The sequence below is a fragment of the Mobula birostris genome, chromosome 2 (assembly GCF_030028105.1).
Source record: "Mobula birostris isolate sMobBir1 chromosome 2, sMobBir1.hap1, whole genome shotgun sequence".
NCBI classification, from domain to species: Eukaryota; Metazoa; Chordata; class Chondrichthyes; order Myliobatiformes; family Myliobatidae; genus Mobula; species Mobula birostris.
The window spans coordinates 75,200,752-75,215,666 of NC_092371.1; the positions used below are offsets into that span (position 1 = coordinate 75,200,752).

A 14,915-nucleotide genomic window follows, 5' to 3' on the forward strand; every position below is an offset into this window, starting at 1 on the left:
TTCAACCTGGCAACTGTTTTTCAACATCAACGTTGAAAAGAATTATTTGGTGCGAAAGTATTTATTTATTTAGAGATACAGCGTGGAACAGGCTTAGCCTGATTGCAGGGCAATTTACAATGACAATTAACCTACTAACTGGTACATCTTTGGAATGTGGGAGAAAGACTGAGTACCCGGAGGAAACCCACGCATTCATGGAGAGGATATACAGACTCCTTACAGACAATGTCGGAATTGAACTCTGAGCTCCGATGCCCCGAGCTGTAGAAGTATCACTTTGATCTCTACACTACCATGGAGCCACAATTACTTCTACTTTCTATCCTCTTCTTGCTGGAAAATGATACTGCCTAATTGCTGATTTTATATTAAATCATAGAACATCTGTTGTACTGTAGATTGACTCTTTTTACTTTGTACCTCTGCAGTTTCTCAGAGGGACAAAACACTGAAGTAGATTGGACTTTTCAGAAGCAGGATTTGCTTATACTGAGAGCTGCTTGCTTATTATTTATTTATTGATACAGTGCTGAATAGGCCCTCCCACCACCCAGCAATCTCTGACTACCCTGATTTACCCCTATCCTAATCACGAACCAGTTGGCAATGACCAGTTAACCTGCGGTACATTTTTGGATTGTGGGAGGAAACCAGAGGACCCGGAGAAAACTCACACATTCCACAGAGAAAAAGTAAAGACTCCTTACAGAGAACACCAGGATTGAACTCTGAACTCTGATGCCCCAAGCTGAAATAGCATTGCACTAACTGCTCTGCTACTGTGGCACCTGTCTCCATGCTTTCCCTATTTGGATCACCTTAATTTGGTGATATGAATAGCATCTTGTTTATTATGCTAAACAGTAAATTGATTTCATCTGTAAGTTGGGAGCTAAGGTATTCCACATCATGGTAGCGTAGTGGTTAGTGTGACGCTATCACAGCTCTGGACTATGGAGTTCAATTCCGATGTCTTCTGTAAGGAATCTATATGTCCTTCCTGTGGAATGCGTGGATCTTCTCCGGATGCTCCGGTTTCCCCTCACATTCCAAAGATGTACTGGTTAGTAGGTTATTTGGTCAATGTAAATTGTCTTGGGATTTGGCTAGACTTAAATCGGGGAAGTTGCTGGGTTGGTGCTGCTTGGTGGGCCAGGAGAGCCTGTTCCGCCTTGTATCTCTAAATAAAATATATAACATGGCCCCAGATTGTAGATTAAATCAATTTACTATTCATCATAAACCACAAGATTCACTTTGTACAGCCAACTTAAACAGGATTTCTGACGTTGCAGTTCTCTGGAGTAATACCATTGTGCATAGCATAATTAAAACATTATTAATTTTTGAAGGATTTCAGATACCCGTCAGATGCAGCCAGGGCTGGACGACGGAGAACCGCAACAAATGACAGGAGAACAGAGTGTAGGAATTGATCCAGCAGCCAACAAATTGTCTGAATTTGCAAATCGATCTGCTGGTAAGTAATTTGTGTACGAGTGGCTTGGGACTTCTCACATTTTTCTTCCTGGCTATCTGAAATAAAACCTGAAAACATTCTCCATGTACCAACTGATACTCCCTCCTCCCCCTCTTTTTCCATTTCCTGTTGTGGTTACCCTCTTACCCCTTCTCTTCTCACCTGCTCATAACCTCCCTCTGGTTCCTCTCCTTCCCTTTTTTACCATGGTCCACTGTCTTCTGTTAGATTCCACCCTTTACGTCTTCCACCTATCCTCTCCAAGTTTCTTATTTTATCCACCCACCCACCTTCCCCCTTGCACATCACCTGCCAGCTAGTACTCCTTCCCTTTACCCCGCTACTATCCTGGCTTCTTTCCCCTTCCTTTCCAGTCCTGATGAAGGGTCTCAGACTAAAACAATAGCTTATTACCTTCCATAGATGCTACCTGATTTGCTGAATTCCTTTCGCATTTTGTGTGTTGCAGAATGTTTCATTGTTTTGGAAAGCACCATTTTAAATTGCATTTTAATGTAACACTAAAAGGTTTCCCTGAATGGGCAAATATTCATGACTTAATAAGTTTTTGAAATTTCATTCTGTAAAACTGTTCAGTAATAAGTTTAGATTAGATTAGATTATGAGGACGTGCAGTCCTCTTTTATTGTCATTTAGTAATGCATGCATTAAGAAATGATACAATATTCCTCCGGTGTGATATCACAGAAACACAGGACAGACCAAGACTGAAAAACTAACAAAAACCACATAATTATAACATATAGTTACAACAGTGCAACAATACCATAACTTGATGAAGAACAGGCCATGGGCACAGTAAAAAAGTTCAAGTCTCTCGAAAGTCCCACATCTCACACAGACGGGAGAAGGACGAAAACTCTCCCTGCCATGCCTGACCACGGTCCGACTCTGAGTCGTCCGAAAACTTCGAGCCTCCGACCAGCCCTCCGACACCGAGTACCGAGCACCATCTCTGCCGAGCGCTTCGACCCCAGCCTTGGTCGCCAGCAGCAGGCAAAGCTGGGGATTTTGGGGCCTTCCCTCCGGAGATTCTCGAAGTTCTCAGTTGTATTTTAGGATATTATTTCACCCCAAGCTTTATCCTTAGTTGAGTGCCATAAATGGCTGTTCGAATTTGTTGGTGACTTTCCCTTAAGTCGCATTGCCACTAAACACGTTGTAACTATGAGCAAAGTCACCGGAGAGACACTGAAGCTAGTAGATATAGAAGCCTTTATGCTAACAAAATGAGTATACAGGCATCATATTCGAGACACTCATGGAAAAAGAGACCTGCTTTATCCAATATTAAGATCAAAGGTAACAGCAAGACAATTCTATAGTTCCGATGTATCTACAATGCTTCCTTTAAATTACATATAGTTTTCACATCCACGCTCCAGACACCCAAAATGAATGGTAGTCCCCACTGACTCTAGGCCAGATTCATGCATATCCAGGCTTTTGAGGTCTAAGTGGAGTGTTTCTTTGTTTGCAATTGACTCCAGCCTGCAGCTCTAGGAAACCCATTGTTCTGAGCTGCATCTTAAATTCAGTCTGCAAACCACATTCAAAACTGAAGTATGGCTGCTGTTGAAAGTAATATTTGCTACATACCCTAACTCTGGAATATGCCCTAACAAACATCATTAGTGCTCCCTTGAAATAAAGCTGTGGTTTGAAGAACCTAACCATACAGTAATCATCATTCATGGAAGAAATGATTTGTGTTTTCTTGTTTGCAGATTGTAACAATTTGTCAGGTTGCTGGTTACCAAGTGTCTGTTTCATGTATTCCATGCAGGCTTCCATTTGCAGGCTGTTGATCAGAGAACACTGCAGCAGACAACTATACAATCTGTCCAGCACCCACAACAGCAACAGCAGCAGCCACAACAGCAACAGCAGATGATGATGATGATGATGATGAAGCAGCAACAACAGCAGCAGCAGCACCAACAACAGCAGCCAGACTCAAAGTCAATTAGAATTCCAGTGACCCCTAATACACTTCCACCTAAAACTGCCTTAACTCCAGATGCGTCGAGAATGCCACTGACCACAGCTGGTAATAAAGCAGTCATGGTAAGCTTGCCTGGCCAGAGTGGAGTGCCGCCGTCACCAGATAAATCGAGGATGCCTTTATTAGTTGGCCATCAAGCTGGTAACACACTCAGGAAGATGCCTTTCCAGGAAAATATTCAAAATGTCCCATCGTCCGTCCCCGAGGAAGGAAACACAACTGCACATCATCCTGATGGAACAGCAACTGAACTTTCGCTCTCCACTGGATCCCAAGTTAATCCGGGGCCACAACCTGTTCCCCTACCCACCCAAGTGCTCATCACTGGGACTAAGCCTGGACATCCTCAGATCTCAACGCCACAAGGTGCAAGTCCACAGCAGCAGGGACCCCTTCCTTTACAAGGCACACACAACCTTCACTTTCCTAATACTACTACTACTACACAAACCTCAAGACCAAAAACACCAAACCGAGCAAGCCCCAGACCCTATTTTCCCCATACACCCACCAGTAGACCACCCAGCACAGAACCTTCTGAGATAAGTTTGTCACCTGAAAGATTAAATGCATCTATCGCAGGTCTTTTCCCTCCTCAAATCAACATTCTCTTACCTCCTCGGCAGCCCCCTTTAAACAGAGGATTTGATCAACAGGGTCTAAACCCAACCACTCTGAAAGCAATTGGGCAGGCCCCATCCAGTATTCCTCCCCTTGCCAGCAACCCGTCTGCTACTGTGGCTTCACAGGCAAATAAGCTGGATTCAGTAATAGTCAGTTCAGCAAAACAGGCTACTGGAAAACGTGCAAGTCCTAGTACTAGCAGGAGAGCCAGCACTGGGGCCAGTCGAAAAGCTGGTCAGAGTTCGGGCAGACAAAGTGGGAAAGGCTTGAAATCAGCATTGACCCTTCAGCAGAACCCTGCCATCGTACCAAACATGGATGTACAAAAGAACATTCTAACAGGCGCAGCACAGGTTCTGTCAAATTCAGTTCCCGGAAGTTTGAGTGATCCTAGCAATATAGTTCCAAGTACTCAAAATACACCAATTTCTGTCAGAATTTTTGCTAACCATCCTGAAGAAAGCAAGGAAGGTTTACCCTTGTCTGGCAATGGTACATTGAAGCAGGTCTCTAGTAACAAAGAACAGATGTCCTTTGAATGCAGTCCTCAAGGCATCAACAACTTGGAGAAGAAGATTGGTCCTGAGATTCAAGTAAAAAAAGGAATTAAGCCACTGGAAGCTGTTAATCCTGGTGGATGTGGAGAAGAAAAAAGCCTGCCACCTTTAAGAGAAGTTCCAGTTTCACTTAATCAACTTCTGGACACTTCTGGTAGTCCTGGTGCTGCCGTTAAGACCACTAGTTCCAACCAAATGGGACATCCTATACCTTCTGGAGATAAAGAGAAAGATGAATCTGTTAAGGAAATTCCTAGCACATCAGCACAAGTCATTTGTGACAGTGGCTTAGCCCCAAGTCGACCAGAACCGGGGGAATTAAATATTAACGTGACTCAAAGTGGTCCACCTAGGGTGCCCACACCAGTGGTGCCTGCGTCTATCTCTGCTTCAAATCCAATAACAGTGTTTCTAAGTTCTAGTCCCATTAAATCTGCAAGCAGTGTAACTGCACCTGCACAGACTCAGTCTCAGCCTGCGGTTGTTCCATCTGTGGTCACAATGCCAACCCTGGGTAATAAAGTGGTATCTGATGTACAGCCAATGGTACACACAGGCTCTCAGCCAGCGTTCATCACTGCACCTGTGTTTATAAATACGTCTGTATTCCAGGTGGTTAAAGAACCTTTGTTATCTCAATCAGCCACCGTTCCTAAAGTAACTTTACCTTCAACTTCTTCATTGGTGTCCCAGTCTGTTACTGTAATCCAGGTATCCCACACTGCTCCGAGTTCATGCTCAGCAGTTTCAACTACCCCACCTGTCAATAGCACCATTAACTCTTCTTCTGCACCAACGAGCAGACTGCTGGTTCAGAGGTCATCTGCATCCCCCGTTCAGCCACCTTCCACTTCTCCGGCTCCTCCAACCGTCTCCTCACCATCTCCTCACAGGCCAGCTGCAGACTTCGGCCTCAGTGAACCTCTTCAGAGTAACGGCACGGTTGACCAAAGCTCTTCAGCTTCATCCCACCCAAGTGCAGTTGCAACGTCACCTACTTCAGCTAGCCCAGGTAGCTCTAATAGTAGTAGGCGAAGTCCAATATCATCCAACAAAGGAAGAGGGAAAGTAGATAAAATTGGTCAACTCCTCATGACCAAGGCATGTCAGAGGGCCTCCCCAGATAAGAAAGATGACCCAGCAGCATCTGAATTGGCTTACCCAGGTGTTGATGGTCAGATGCCAAAAGCAGCACTTCCTGGTAGTCCTGAAGGAGAAGTTCCTCCTATTGAGACTAATCAGACCAACATTTCTTCTCCAACTAGTCAACCAGACGTAGGCACTTCTGTTAACATCACACTTGGTACAACTAGCAGCTCTGCTTCTTCTGTCTCTGTTTCCTCACCTGCAAATACATTGAGTAGCACTTCTCAAAGCAATGTCACGTCAGCTGCCTGCCCCCAGAGCCTTGATCCTGAATCTGTAGTAACTGTTGGTGATAGCAGTCTTGCAGTCTCACAATCTGAGGGAAGTTGTTCGTCAGCAGAGAAAGTGGGAACAGATAAAGAGCACCAACCAAATACAGGTACCTAATTGGAACTGTGCATGTGTTTGCAGAATTCTGTGTGAATTAAGTAAGCATCAGCACATAGTCTTATTTGTTGTAATTTTAAGTAGCATATAGTTTTAACCACCATATCTACATCTTTTGAGTTGCTTCTAAAATTGGGAACAACCATCCCTCAACCAATGGAGCATAATGACACTACTCTGCTTTGAGCTGCATGATTTGATTTTTGAGCTATCTCAAAGCTTATCAGATATTTTGAGAGAAGAAAGCAAGATTGGCAATATTATGACACTTTTAATCCGAATTATTCTACATTGTTCCATGCATCCAAGTTAATAAATCATGCAAATCAGTGATTTAATTACCAAATCTGTGGAGGTTATTGTACAACTTCTGTCAGTGTCTAAATGTTCTCTACCTTTTTATTCAAAAGTAGAATATTTTTCCAAGAGTACCAATGATATTAACCAATTCTAGAAAGGATTGTCTTTTGCAACCATTGGGCATTAGTTCAAGCCAATTTAAATATCTTTAAAGTGTTGTGCTGCAGGAAAACACATCAATTGTTTTGCACATTAATGTCCCATAAATATGATATCACCAACAAAAATTCAAATTTTGCATGATAGCCATTTGCCAGAAGATTGAGCTCTTCAAATAACCAGTTGAGATCTTTAACATTTACCTGAGAGGATTGCTGGCAATCCTTGATCTATTTAGCCACAAGGGAATACTCTGACCATGCAATAATTCCTCCAGTAATTTATAATCTTGAATGTAGATAGTTTTCACTTCCCTAAGGCTTGGTTCTGCAAGTAAATTACTCTTTAAAATGATATTTTTTATTCAGTGGTTTATCATCATCATCATCATGTGCTGTGTGGTATGACGTGGGTAGTCATGGTCATTCCATGACCATGATTATTCTTGGCAAATGTTTTTACAGAAATTGTTTGTCATTGCCTTTTTCTGGGCAGTGTCTTTACAAGACGCGTGACTCCAGCCATTATCAATACTCTTAAGTGATTGTCTGCCTGGCGTCAGTGGTTCCATAACCAGGACTTGCGACATGCACCAACTGTTCATACGACCATCTAGCACCTGCTCCCATGGCTTCACGTGACCCTGTTAGGGAGGGGCTAAGCACCTTGTCCAAGGGTGACCTGTTGGCTAGCCTTACACCTCCATTGGTAGAGATGTTTCTCCTCCACATCACCCAATTCGGTGGTTAGTCAGTGCTTTGATATGACTGGTCATGACCTTACCATAGTAAGGGCTCTTTCTGTAGTTGTCAAAATCCTTTCTTTGACAAATAATCACTCAGGCTAAACTTACTGAACTGCTCAAATGTGTGATCCAGGCCCACAGTCCCGACTTTTCAATGATTCTAGGCTCGTGTTTAGGTATTTTCAATCATTCTGAATAAGAAAACAGGCATAATGAGGTAAACAGGCTCTGAAGTTGATCCTGCCATTATGCAGTTCTCAAGTTTCTCCACTGGTTGGTGCTGGAGCCAATGTTACCACAAAAGATTTCAGTACATACAGACAAGTGTCCAAATACATAATCATTCTGTCATAATTAGGCACTGTTGACATTTAAAACCCTATTATAGAAGAGCATTTAAATAACTACTGATAATAATGAAAAGAAAGTAATGTTATTTCCATTGGAACATGAGGAATTAAATATCAATATTGCCTTATTATGACCAAATGATTATGTTTTTAGCACTGAAATCATTTGTGGTAACATTAGCTCCAGCACTAACCAGTGTTGCTCTGATTTAGGAGTATTGTTCATAGTCAGAATTGTGTACGAGATACAGCGTAGAAGTGTGGTCCAGAGGTAGATGGTTTTTTTGAGCTGCACAAGACTTTCTCCATCATGCCACATCTGCCCCCATCAATATGACCTGCTCTTGATATACCTAATTATCTGCACCTCAACGTATACACTATTTCTCTAAAATATTAATTGTAATAGTTCCACACTGTCAACTTCCCGGGCAAAGAAATTCTACTTTGTATTTATTTTTACCTTAATTCTGTTTTATTTCTCCACTTCTGGCTGCCATTTCTGATTCTTCTATTGCCCTCCTCTTCCCTGAGGGAATCATCTCCTCTTCCCTGAGGGAAAATCATCAGATATTAATTCGGCTTGAATTGTTGCAGTTTTCAGTCTAATTTTAACTTTCTTTTGGCCTAGTTCACTGTGGCATTGCTTCTCTCTGGGTGTCAAAAGCTGTCTGAGTTGGAGGAGATGATTTTTCAAATGCCTCTGCAAGGTGCAATAAATGTGAAATGCACCTCTACTCATAGAAAACATTCTGCTATCAAACAAATGCTTGTCAGTTTTTAAATTTATCTTCCCTAGCCACATGCTATACTATAGTTGGTGTATTGGTTACTTACAATGTGAAAGGATTGCTGAAAGAAATTGTATCTTCAAATTTGCAAAGGCCCAGCCATATATTATGTCACTGTATTGTAAAGTAATTTATACTCAAGGTGGCCACTTTATGAAGTACACCTGTACTGCTGCACGTTAATGCAAATATCTAATCAGCCAATCATGTGGCAGCAACTCAATGCATAAAAATATGCAGACGTGGTCAAGAGGTTCAGTTGTTTTTCAGACCAAACATCAGAGTGGGGAAGAAATGTGATCTAACTGACTTTGACCGTGGAATGATTGTTGGTGTCAGATGGGGTGGTTTGACTATCTCAGAAACTGCTGATTTTCTTGGATCTTCACATACAGTTGTCTCTAGGGTTTACAGAGAGTGATGCGAAAAGCACAAAACATCCAGGGAGTGGCAGTTCTGTGGGTGAAAATGCCTTGTTAATGACGGAAGTCAGAGGAGAATGGCCAGACTGGTTCAAGCCAGCAGGAAGGCGACAGTAACTCAAATAACCATGTATAACAGTAGTGGTGTGCAAAAGGACATCTCAAACTGCACAGCACATCGAACCTCGAAGTGGATGGGCTAGGACAGCAGGAGACCACAAACGTACACTCAATGGCCATGTTATTAGTTACAGGAAGTAACTAATAAAGTGACCACTGAGTGTATGTGACAATAATACCACATGCCCAACACAAACCCTTTAACATGCAGTGATGATGCAGCTCTTCTTTCCAGTTCTATCCTATCAGGTGTTCTGCATCTGTCATTTCCTGATAAAGCTGCAGGTGGCTTATTGCAATAGAAAGCTGAGTTGACAAAAGGGTTCGACCAAACAATAAGAATTAACCATCTTCCTGGCATAGCCATAACACTCGACAGCTAAGGATAAGCATTAAAGAACTTGAGGGTAGGCTTGAGTGCAAAATCTCAATTCATAGGAAGTTTGCAACATCTGGAGAATCTATAGTCACAATTCTGTTGCGTTGAATATCAGATACCATCAAAATTTCTCTGTACAGTGAGACTACCCTGAATTTTAAAAGCATACTGTACATCCACTCATTCCCCCCCCCATCCAGTGCAAAAGTTGCTTAAAAGCAAAATATTTTGGTTGCTGAATCTGAACTGAAAGTAGATAACACTAAATTGCTATTTTGTATGAGTGTAAAACAAGAGATGGTAGTGTCTGGAACATTGACTACTGGTAATTTTAAATGTTTGATCTCTTAATTGAGACAGCTGAAGAGTGGGAGCTAGGTGACAGGACCTATACTTAATAATGACTTCTTTCCTTGGAGTGAAGAATTTACTGAAGCAAATCATGTTCTTCCTGTTGGATTTTTTTTTTTGTTTCCCATATCTTGGAACATTATTTGGCTTTCAAACATATAAGTGCCCTGACTAAAAAGAATATGAAGCAAGAAAAACATAGATGGAGGGGCTCAGGTGGTCGAGCAACTTCTATGTGGGTGAATAAATTGGGGCGCCATTGGCGTGACAGTACGACAGCTCAGGGCATTCTGGAGGTCAGAGTTCAATTTTGGTACATTCTCCCCGTGACCGTATGAGTTTCCTCCGGGTGCTCTGGTTTCCTCACAGAGTCCACAGATGTACCAGTTAGTAGGTTAATTGGCATTATAAATTGTCCTGTGATTAGGCTAGGGTTAAATAGTGGGTTGCTTGACAGCATGGCTTGTTGGGCCAGGAGGATCTGTTCTGCTCTGTATCTCTAAATAAAATATTGCAAGACTGAGCAGAGAGGAAAGATGGCCAGTATTTAAAAAAAGGGGAGGGAGGGAGCAAGTGTTGACAGGGTGAATAGTTAGGCATGGCCTAGATGGGCCAGAGGACCTGTTTCTGTGCTGTGGTGTTCTGTGACTGACAGTGGAAGGATGATGGACAAAGGAGCCAGATGGGAGAGAGTGAAGGTGGGGGGCAGCTGCTAGAGGTTGATAGCAGAGACCCCAGGTGGAGCGGAGGTTTCCATTGAGGGTCTAGGATCTGAGGCACATCCCAGAATTAAGGTACATTCTACAAAACTGAGATGAGGTTCAAATTCTTCTGCTAGAAGGTGAATCTGTGGAATGGTGGAGCACATTTGATTCTGCTCCTTAATCCTAATGGTTTTATGAACACAAAGTTTGTAAATCCTGCTATATGATGTGAGAAAAATGATCAATGGGGCTATTAAAGGACAAAAGGAAGGTCATTTGAAACTGGGGCGGGAGTGGGTAGAGAGTGTAAAATGCAGAGGACGGACTGGTTAAACGCTAGATTCTGCAAATACTGGAAATCAGTCCAGAGTAACAAACAGGAAATGCTGGAGGATCTCAGCAGGTCAGGCAGCACCTATGGAAAGGAATGAACAGTCAACTATTTTGGGCTAAGACCTGAAATGTTGACTCTTTATTCCTTTCCAACGATGCTGTCTGACCTGAGTTCCCCGAGCAATTGTGTATGACAAGACAGGTTAAGACAGACAGGAGGAACAATTACTCATGTCCACAGACTTCACCCATCGCATCTCTTCCTCAATGGTTCCTGTTTAACAATTTCTTTAACAGATTCCAGCACTTGTAGCCTTTGTTTCTGCTCATCACCCTCCATATCTCTATCTCCAACTACCCTCTTTTCCCCTCCTCCCATCCCCCCCCCCCACCGCCACCCAGGGGGAAAAAAATTGGCTCTGTCAGTCATTCTGCTGTCCTTGGTCCACCTAATAGCCCCTGTGTTACCCTTCTCTTCTGTTTATAGCAACAATCTTCTATTGCCACTGCCCTGTTGCAGGGTTTCAACCCAAAACCTGAATCACTCCTTTACCCTCTCCACAGATGTTACTGTACTGGCTGAGTTCCTCCAGAATTTTTTTTTGCTCCATATTGCAGCATCTGCTGTATCTTCAAGAATATGTAGTCTTGCATCATAAAAGCAGACAATTCCTCTTCTGCTTCCCCATAATTCTGATTTCCTTTTTCCTGCTCAAGCATGCAACCAATTTTGTTTTGAAAGTTGCTGTTAAATTTTTTTTGCCACTTTCAGATAAAGCACTCCAGATCATAATATCATATTGCAAAAAAAAACTTATGTCCATTCTTGTCTCCTGACAGATTCCTGCTTCTTCAGCCCTTTACCTCATCTGCCCTTACCTCATCTGCATATCAGCTGCTACCTTTTCATTTCGTTCACCTTCCCCTTCACCTATCACCTCATAGCTTGTACCCCCACTTTATTCTGGCTTCTTCCCCCTTCCTTTCCAGTGCTGATGAGGGGTCTCAGTCCAAAAAGTTGATACTTTATTCATTTCCATAGATTCTGCCCTGACTTGCTGAGTTCCTCCGGCATTTTGTGTGTCATTCGGTTCTTTTGACAACACTACACTGGCTCCTCCAGTCTCTGACTCCTGTCAATGGAAACAATCTCCTCCTTTCAGTTCTTATGAAAAGCCCTGATTTATAAACATCACACTTCATTAGTAGTTGGTCTTCTCTGGTTTCTGCACAAAATTAGTTGTTAAATCAACTTGCGGTCAAATGATAATTGTCCACAGGATAGGCAGAGGTCATTATCTTTTCCCCATTGCTATTGAAGACGAAATTGTAGTTTATTTGCTGCCTCTATTTTTGCTTGAATTGGAAATTCTTAAATTATTGTGTTGAGCTAGTTTAAATCGGTGATAAGTGTACTGCATCAACTTATTTTTAAGCTAATAGTATGTTGATCATTTTGTGCTAATGGCAGGATATTGCTAAATGTGCATGCAAAATTTCCCATTGGAATTCAATTTTAATTAATAACCCAATTTGCATTCCTTGCTGTAAACATTATTTTGATTAACATACAAAGCATTGGCATCTCATCTATTTTTATGCACTTCTCTTTTGGTAGTTGAGCAAAGAAAAGAAGCTTTGGAACATTCGGACACAGGACTGCCAGCCACCAGTAAGTAATTATGGTTTTAATGGTCTTTTATGTGTACACTGTATGAAATTCCTTGTTGCTACTTTAGCTGGAAATTCCACAAACTGAGCCCCAGTGGGATTAAAATTTCAAGTAAAAATGGAAGCTCATCAGTAATATAATTTACTCTTAACAGTAATTACTTACTACCCTTTACGCCACTGGCGTTTAGGTCAGCAATGAAGATCCTCCATCTCTGTCCATACAGCGACACACAGATATGAAGGGTTCTTCATTGCTGTTTCCGTAACATTCTTTTTCCCCCAATCAGGGTTGTTAGCCCTGAGCTGAACCCCCAAACCTGAAGGATCAGTGGACCTCTCTTGATCTGGCCTCTACCCTTTGACCTGTTTGGCATGAGTTACCTTACCAAGAGCCAAAGCACAAAGCCGACTCCAGCCAACATGCTCTCCAGGTCACTGAGGCACACAACCCTACAAATCCAATGACAAGGATGTGGTTGTCTTGTAGTTCATAACAGTAAAGCTTCCCAGGATGTGGCTTGCATTACCACCATACTGTGGGATAAAATTGGCAATTTAATACTGAATTTTCGCTAGTTTTACCACTTTTTTGAGTTAAATGTGTCCATATCTGAGGAATAAAGGATATTCATTCAACTTTTAAGCATTACTACTTTGACTCCTCTTGGGTTTATGAATATTGCGATATAATAGTGCATTTTTTTTTTTGTAGGAAGAGGTGCAGTCGATGTTTCAGGCCGAGACCCTGACGAAGGGTCTGAAACGTCGACTGCACCTCTTCCTAGAGATGCTGCCTGGCCTGCGTTCACCAGCAACTTTTATGTGTGTTGCTTGAATTTCCAGCATCTGCAGAATTCCTGTTGTTTTCTTTTTTTGTTCCTCCTTTCACGTACTTTCTCCCCTCTTTCTCCACACATCACTACGCCTGGCCATTCCATGCACCTGCCAAAAAATAAGCTTGGAAATGTTATACTTCTGGGGTGGCATGGTAGCGTGGCAGCTAGCAAAATGCTTACTGCATCGGTGATTGGAAGATTGGGGTTCAATTTCCACCACTGTCTATAAGGAGTTTGTACATTCCCCTTGTGACCACGTGAGTTTCTTCAGCATGCTCTGGTTTTCCTGCATATTTCAAAGACATTGGGTTATGGTTAATAAGCTGTGGGCATGCTCTGTTGGAGCCAGAAGCATGGCAACACTTGCATGCTGCCCCCAGCACGTCCTTGGACTGTGACTGTGCAAACAACACATTTCACTGTGTTTTGATGTACATGTGACAAGTAAAGCTAACCATGAGGGAAACAGAAAAAATTAAAAATTTTCCCAAGGTGAATTGGCATTGGGCTTTGTTTGATTGAGGCTTACCTGCAGACTGTCCCTTCCATACTACAGTTCTGTTGTATGATATAGGATGAGGCCAATCAGCTTATTGAAACAACGCTGTCTCTCAAAACATTGTGTTGGTCTCTTTCCCCATTGAATTTTCTGTAACCCATTCACACTTGCTGGACCCCAAGGTATTCTTTTCTGAATCATGGTAATCTATGAAGACCTCTTTGTTCTGATGCCAGTAATGGCCTGGATCCTGTAAATCCGGGGAGATTAATGTCTTCATTCTGACAGACAGAGTAAAGAATCTGAAGGCTTGCTTCAGTTAACTGTTGGACTAGCAGTGAGATGTACTTTTGATTCAATGATTGTTTAATGTCATTTCCAGTCCAGTACACAAGTGTAAAGGGAAATGGGGTCATCATTACTCTAGATCCATTGCAGCATAGAAAAAAAACACAGTAAGATAAACAACACAATAATAAAAAAACAAAATGGAAAAATAAATATGAGATGACTTGTATACATTGATTATATGTCCATAAAGTGACACTGGGCACACGAGTGTCTATGCACAAGGTGGCTGGCAGGAAATGATGAAGTAATGGTGGGTTGGTGGGTTAGTGGGTGGAGCCTTACTGCTTGGGAAAGTAACTGTTTTTGAGTGTGGTGGTCCTAGCGTGGATACTGTGTAGCAGCCTCTCTGATGGGAGTGGGACAAACAGTAGATGAGCAGGGTGGGTGGAGTCCTTCGTGATGTAACTGGTCCTTTTCTAAAAGCTTTCTGTATATATGTCCTTGATGGTGGGTAGGCTGATGCCAGTGATGCCTTGGGCAGTTTTGACTACCCGTTGTAGAGCCTTCCTGACCACCGCAGTATAGTTTCCGTATCATGCAGCACCCTCTACTATGCATCTGTAGAATGCTATGGTAAATGATGTACTTTTGATGTGGTATGTATTGGAGAATCATCTGCTGGACTTTCGCAGGTATCATCTCACTTGTATTGAAGAGAAAGATTAACTTTTTGTCAAG

At 42.3% G+C, this 14,915-nt stretch overlaps 1 protein-coding gene across 9 annotated transcripts in view; it reads left to right on the forward strand.

Moving 5' to 3' along the window:
• Nucleotides 1–14,915, forward strand: part of ncoa6 (nuclear receptor coactivator 6) — a 72,389-nt gene that overhangs the window by 33,874 nt on the left and 23,600 nt on the right. For 4 of the 9 annotated variants that reach the window (XM_072243235.1, XM_072243226.1, XM_072243252.1 and 1 more), the window contains 3 exons: nucleotides 1,356–1,483; nucleotides 3,291–6,215; nucleotides 12,496–12,549. In XM_072243235.1, the coding sequence (XP_072099336.1) occupies nucleotides 1,356–1,483; nucleotides 3,291–6,215; nucleotides 12,496–12,549 (3,107 nt within the window). The remainder of the gene's footprint in view (nucleotides 1–1,355; nucleotides 1,484–3,290; nucleotides 6,216–12,495; nucleotides 12,550–14,915) is intronic. The other 5 variants (XM_072243269.1, XM_072243279.1, XM_072243261.1 and 2 more) reach the window with 4 other exon arrangements.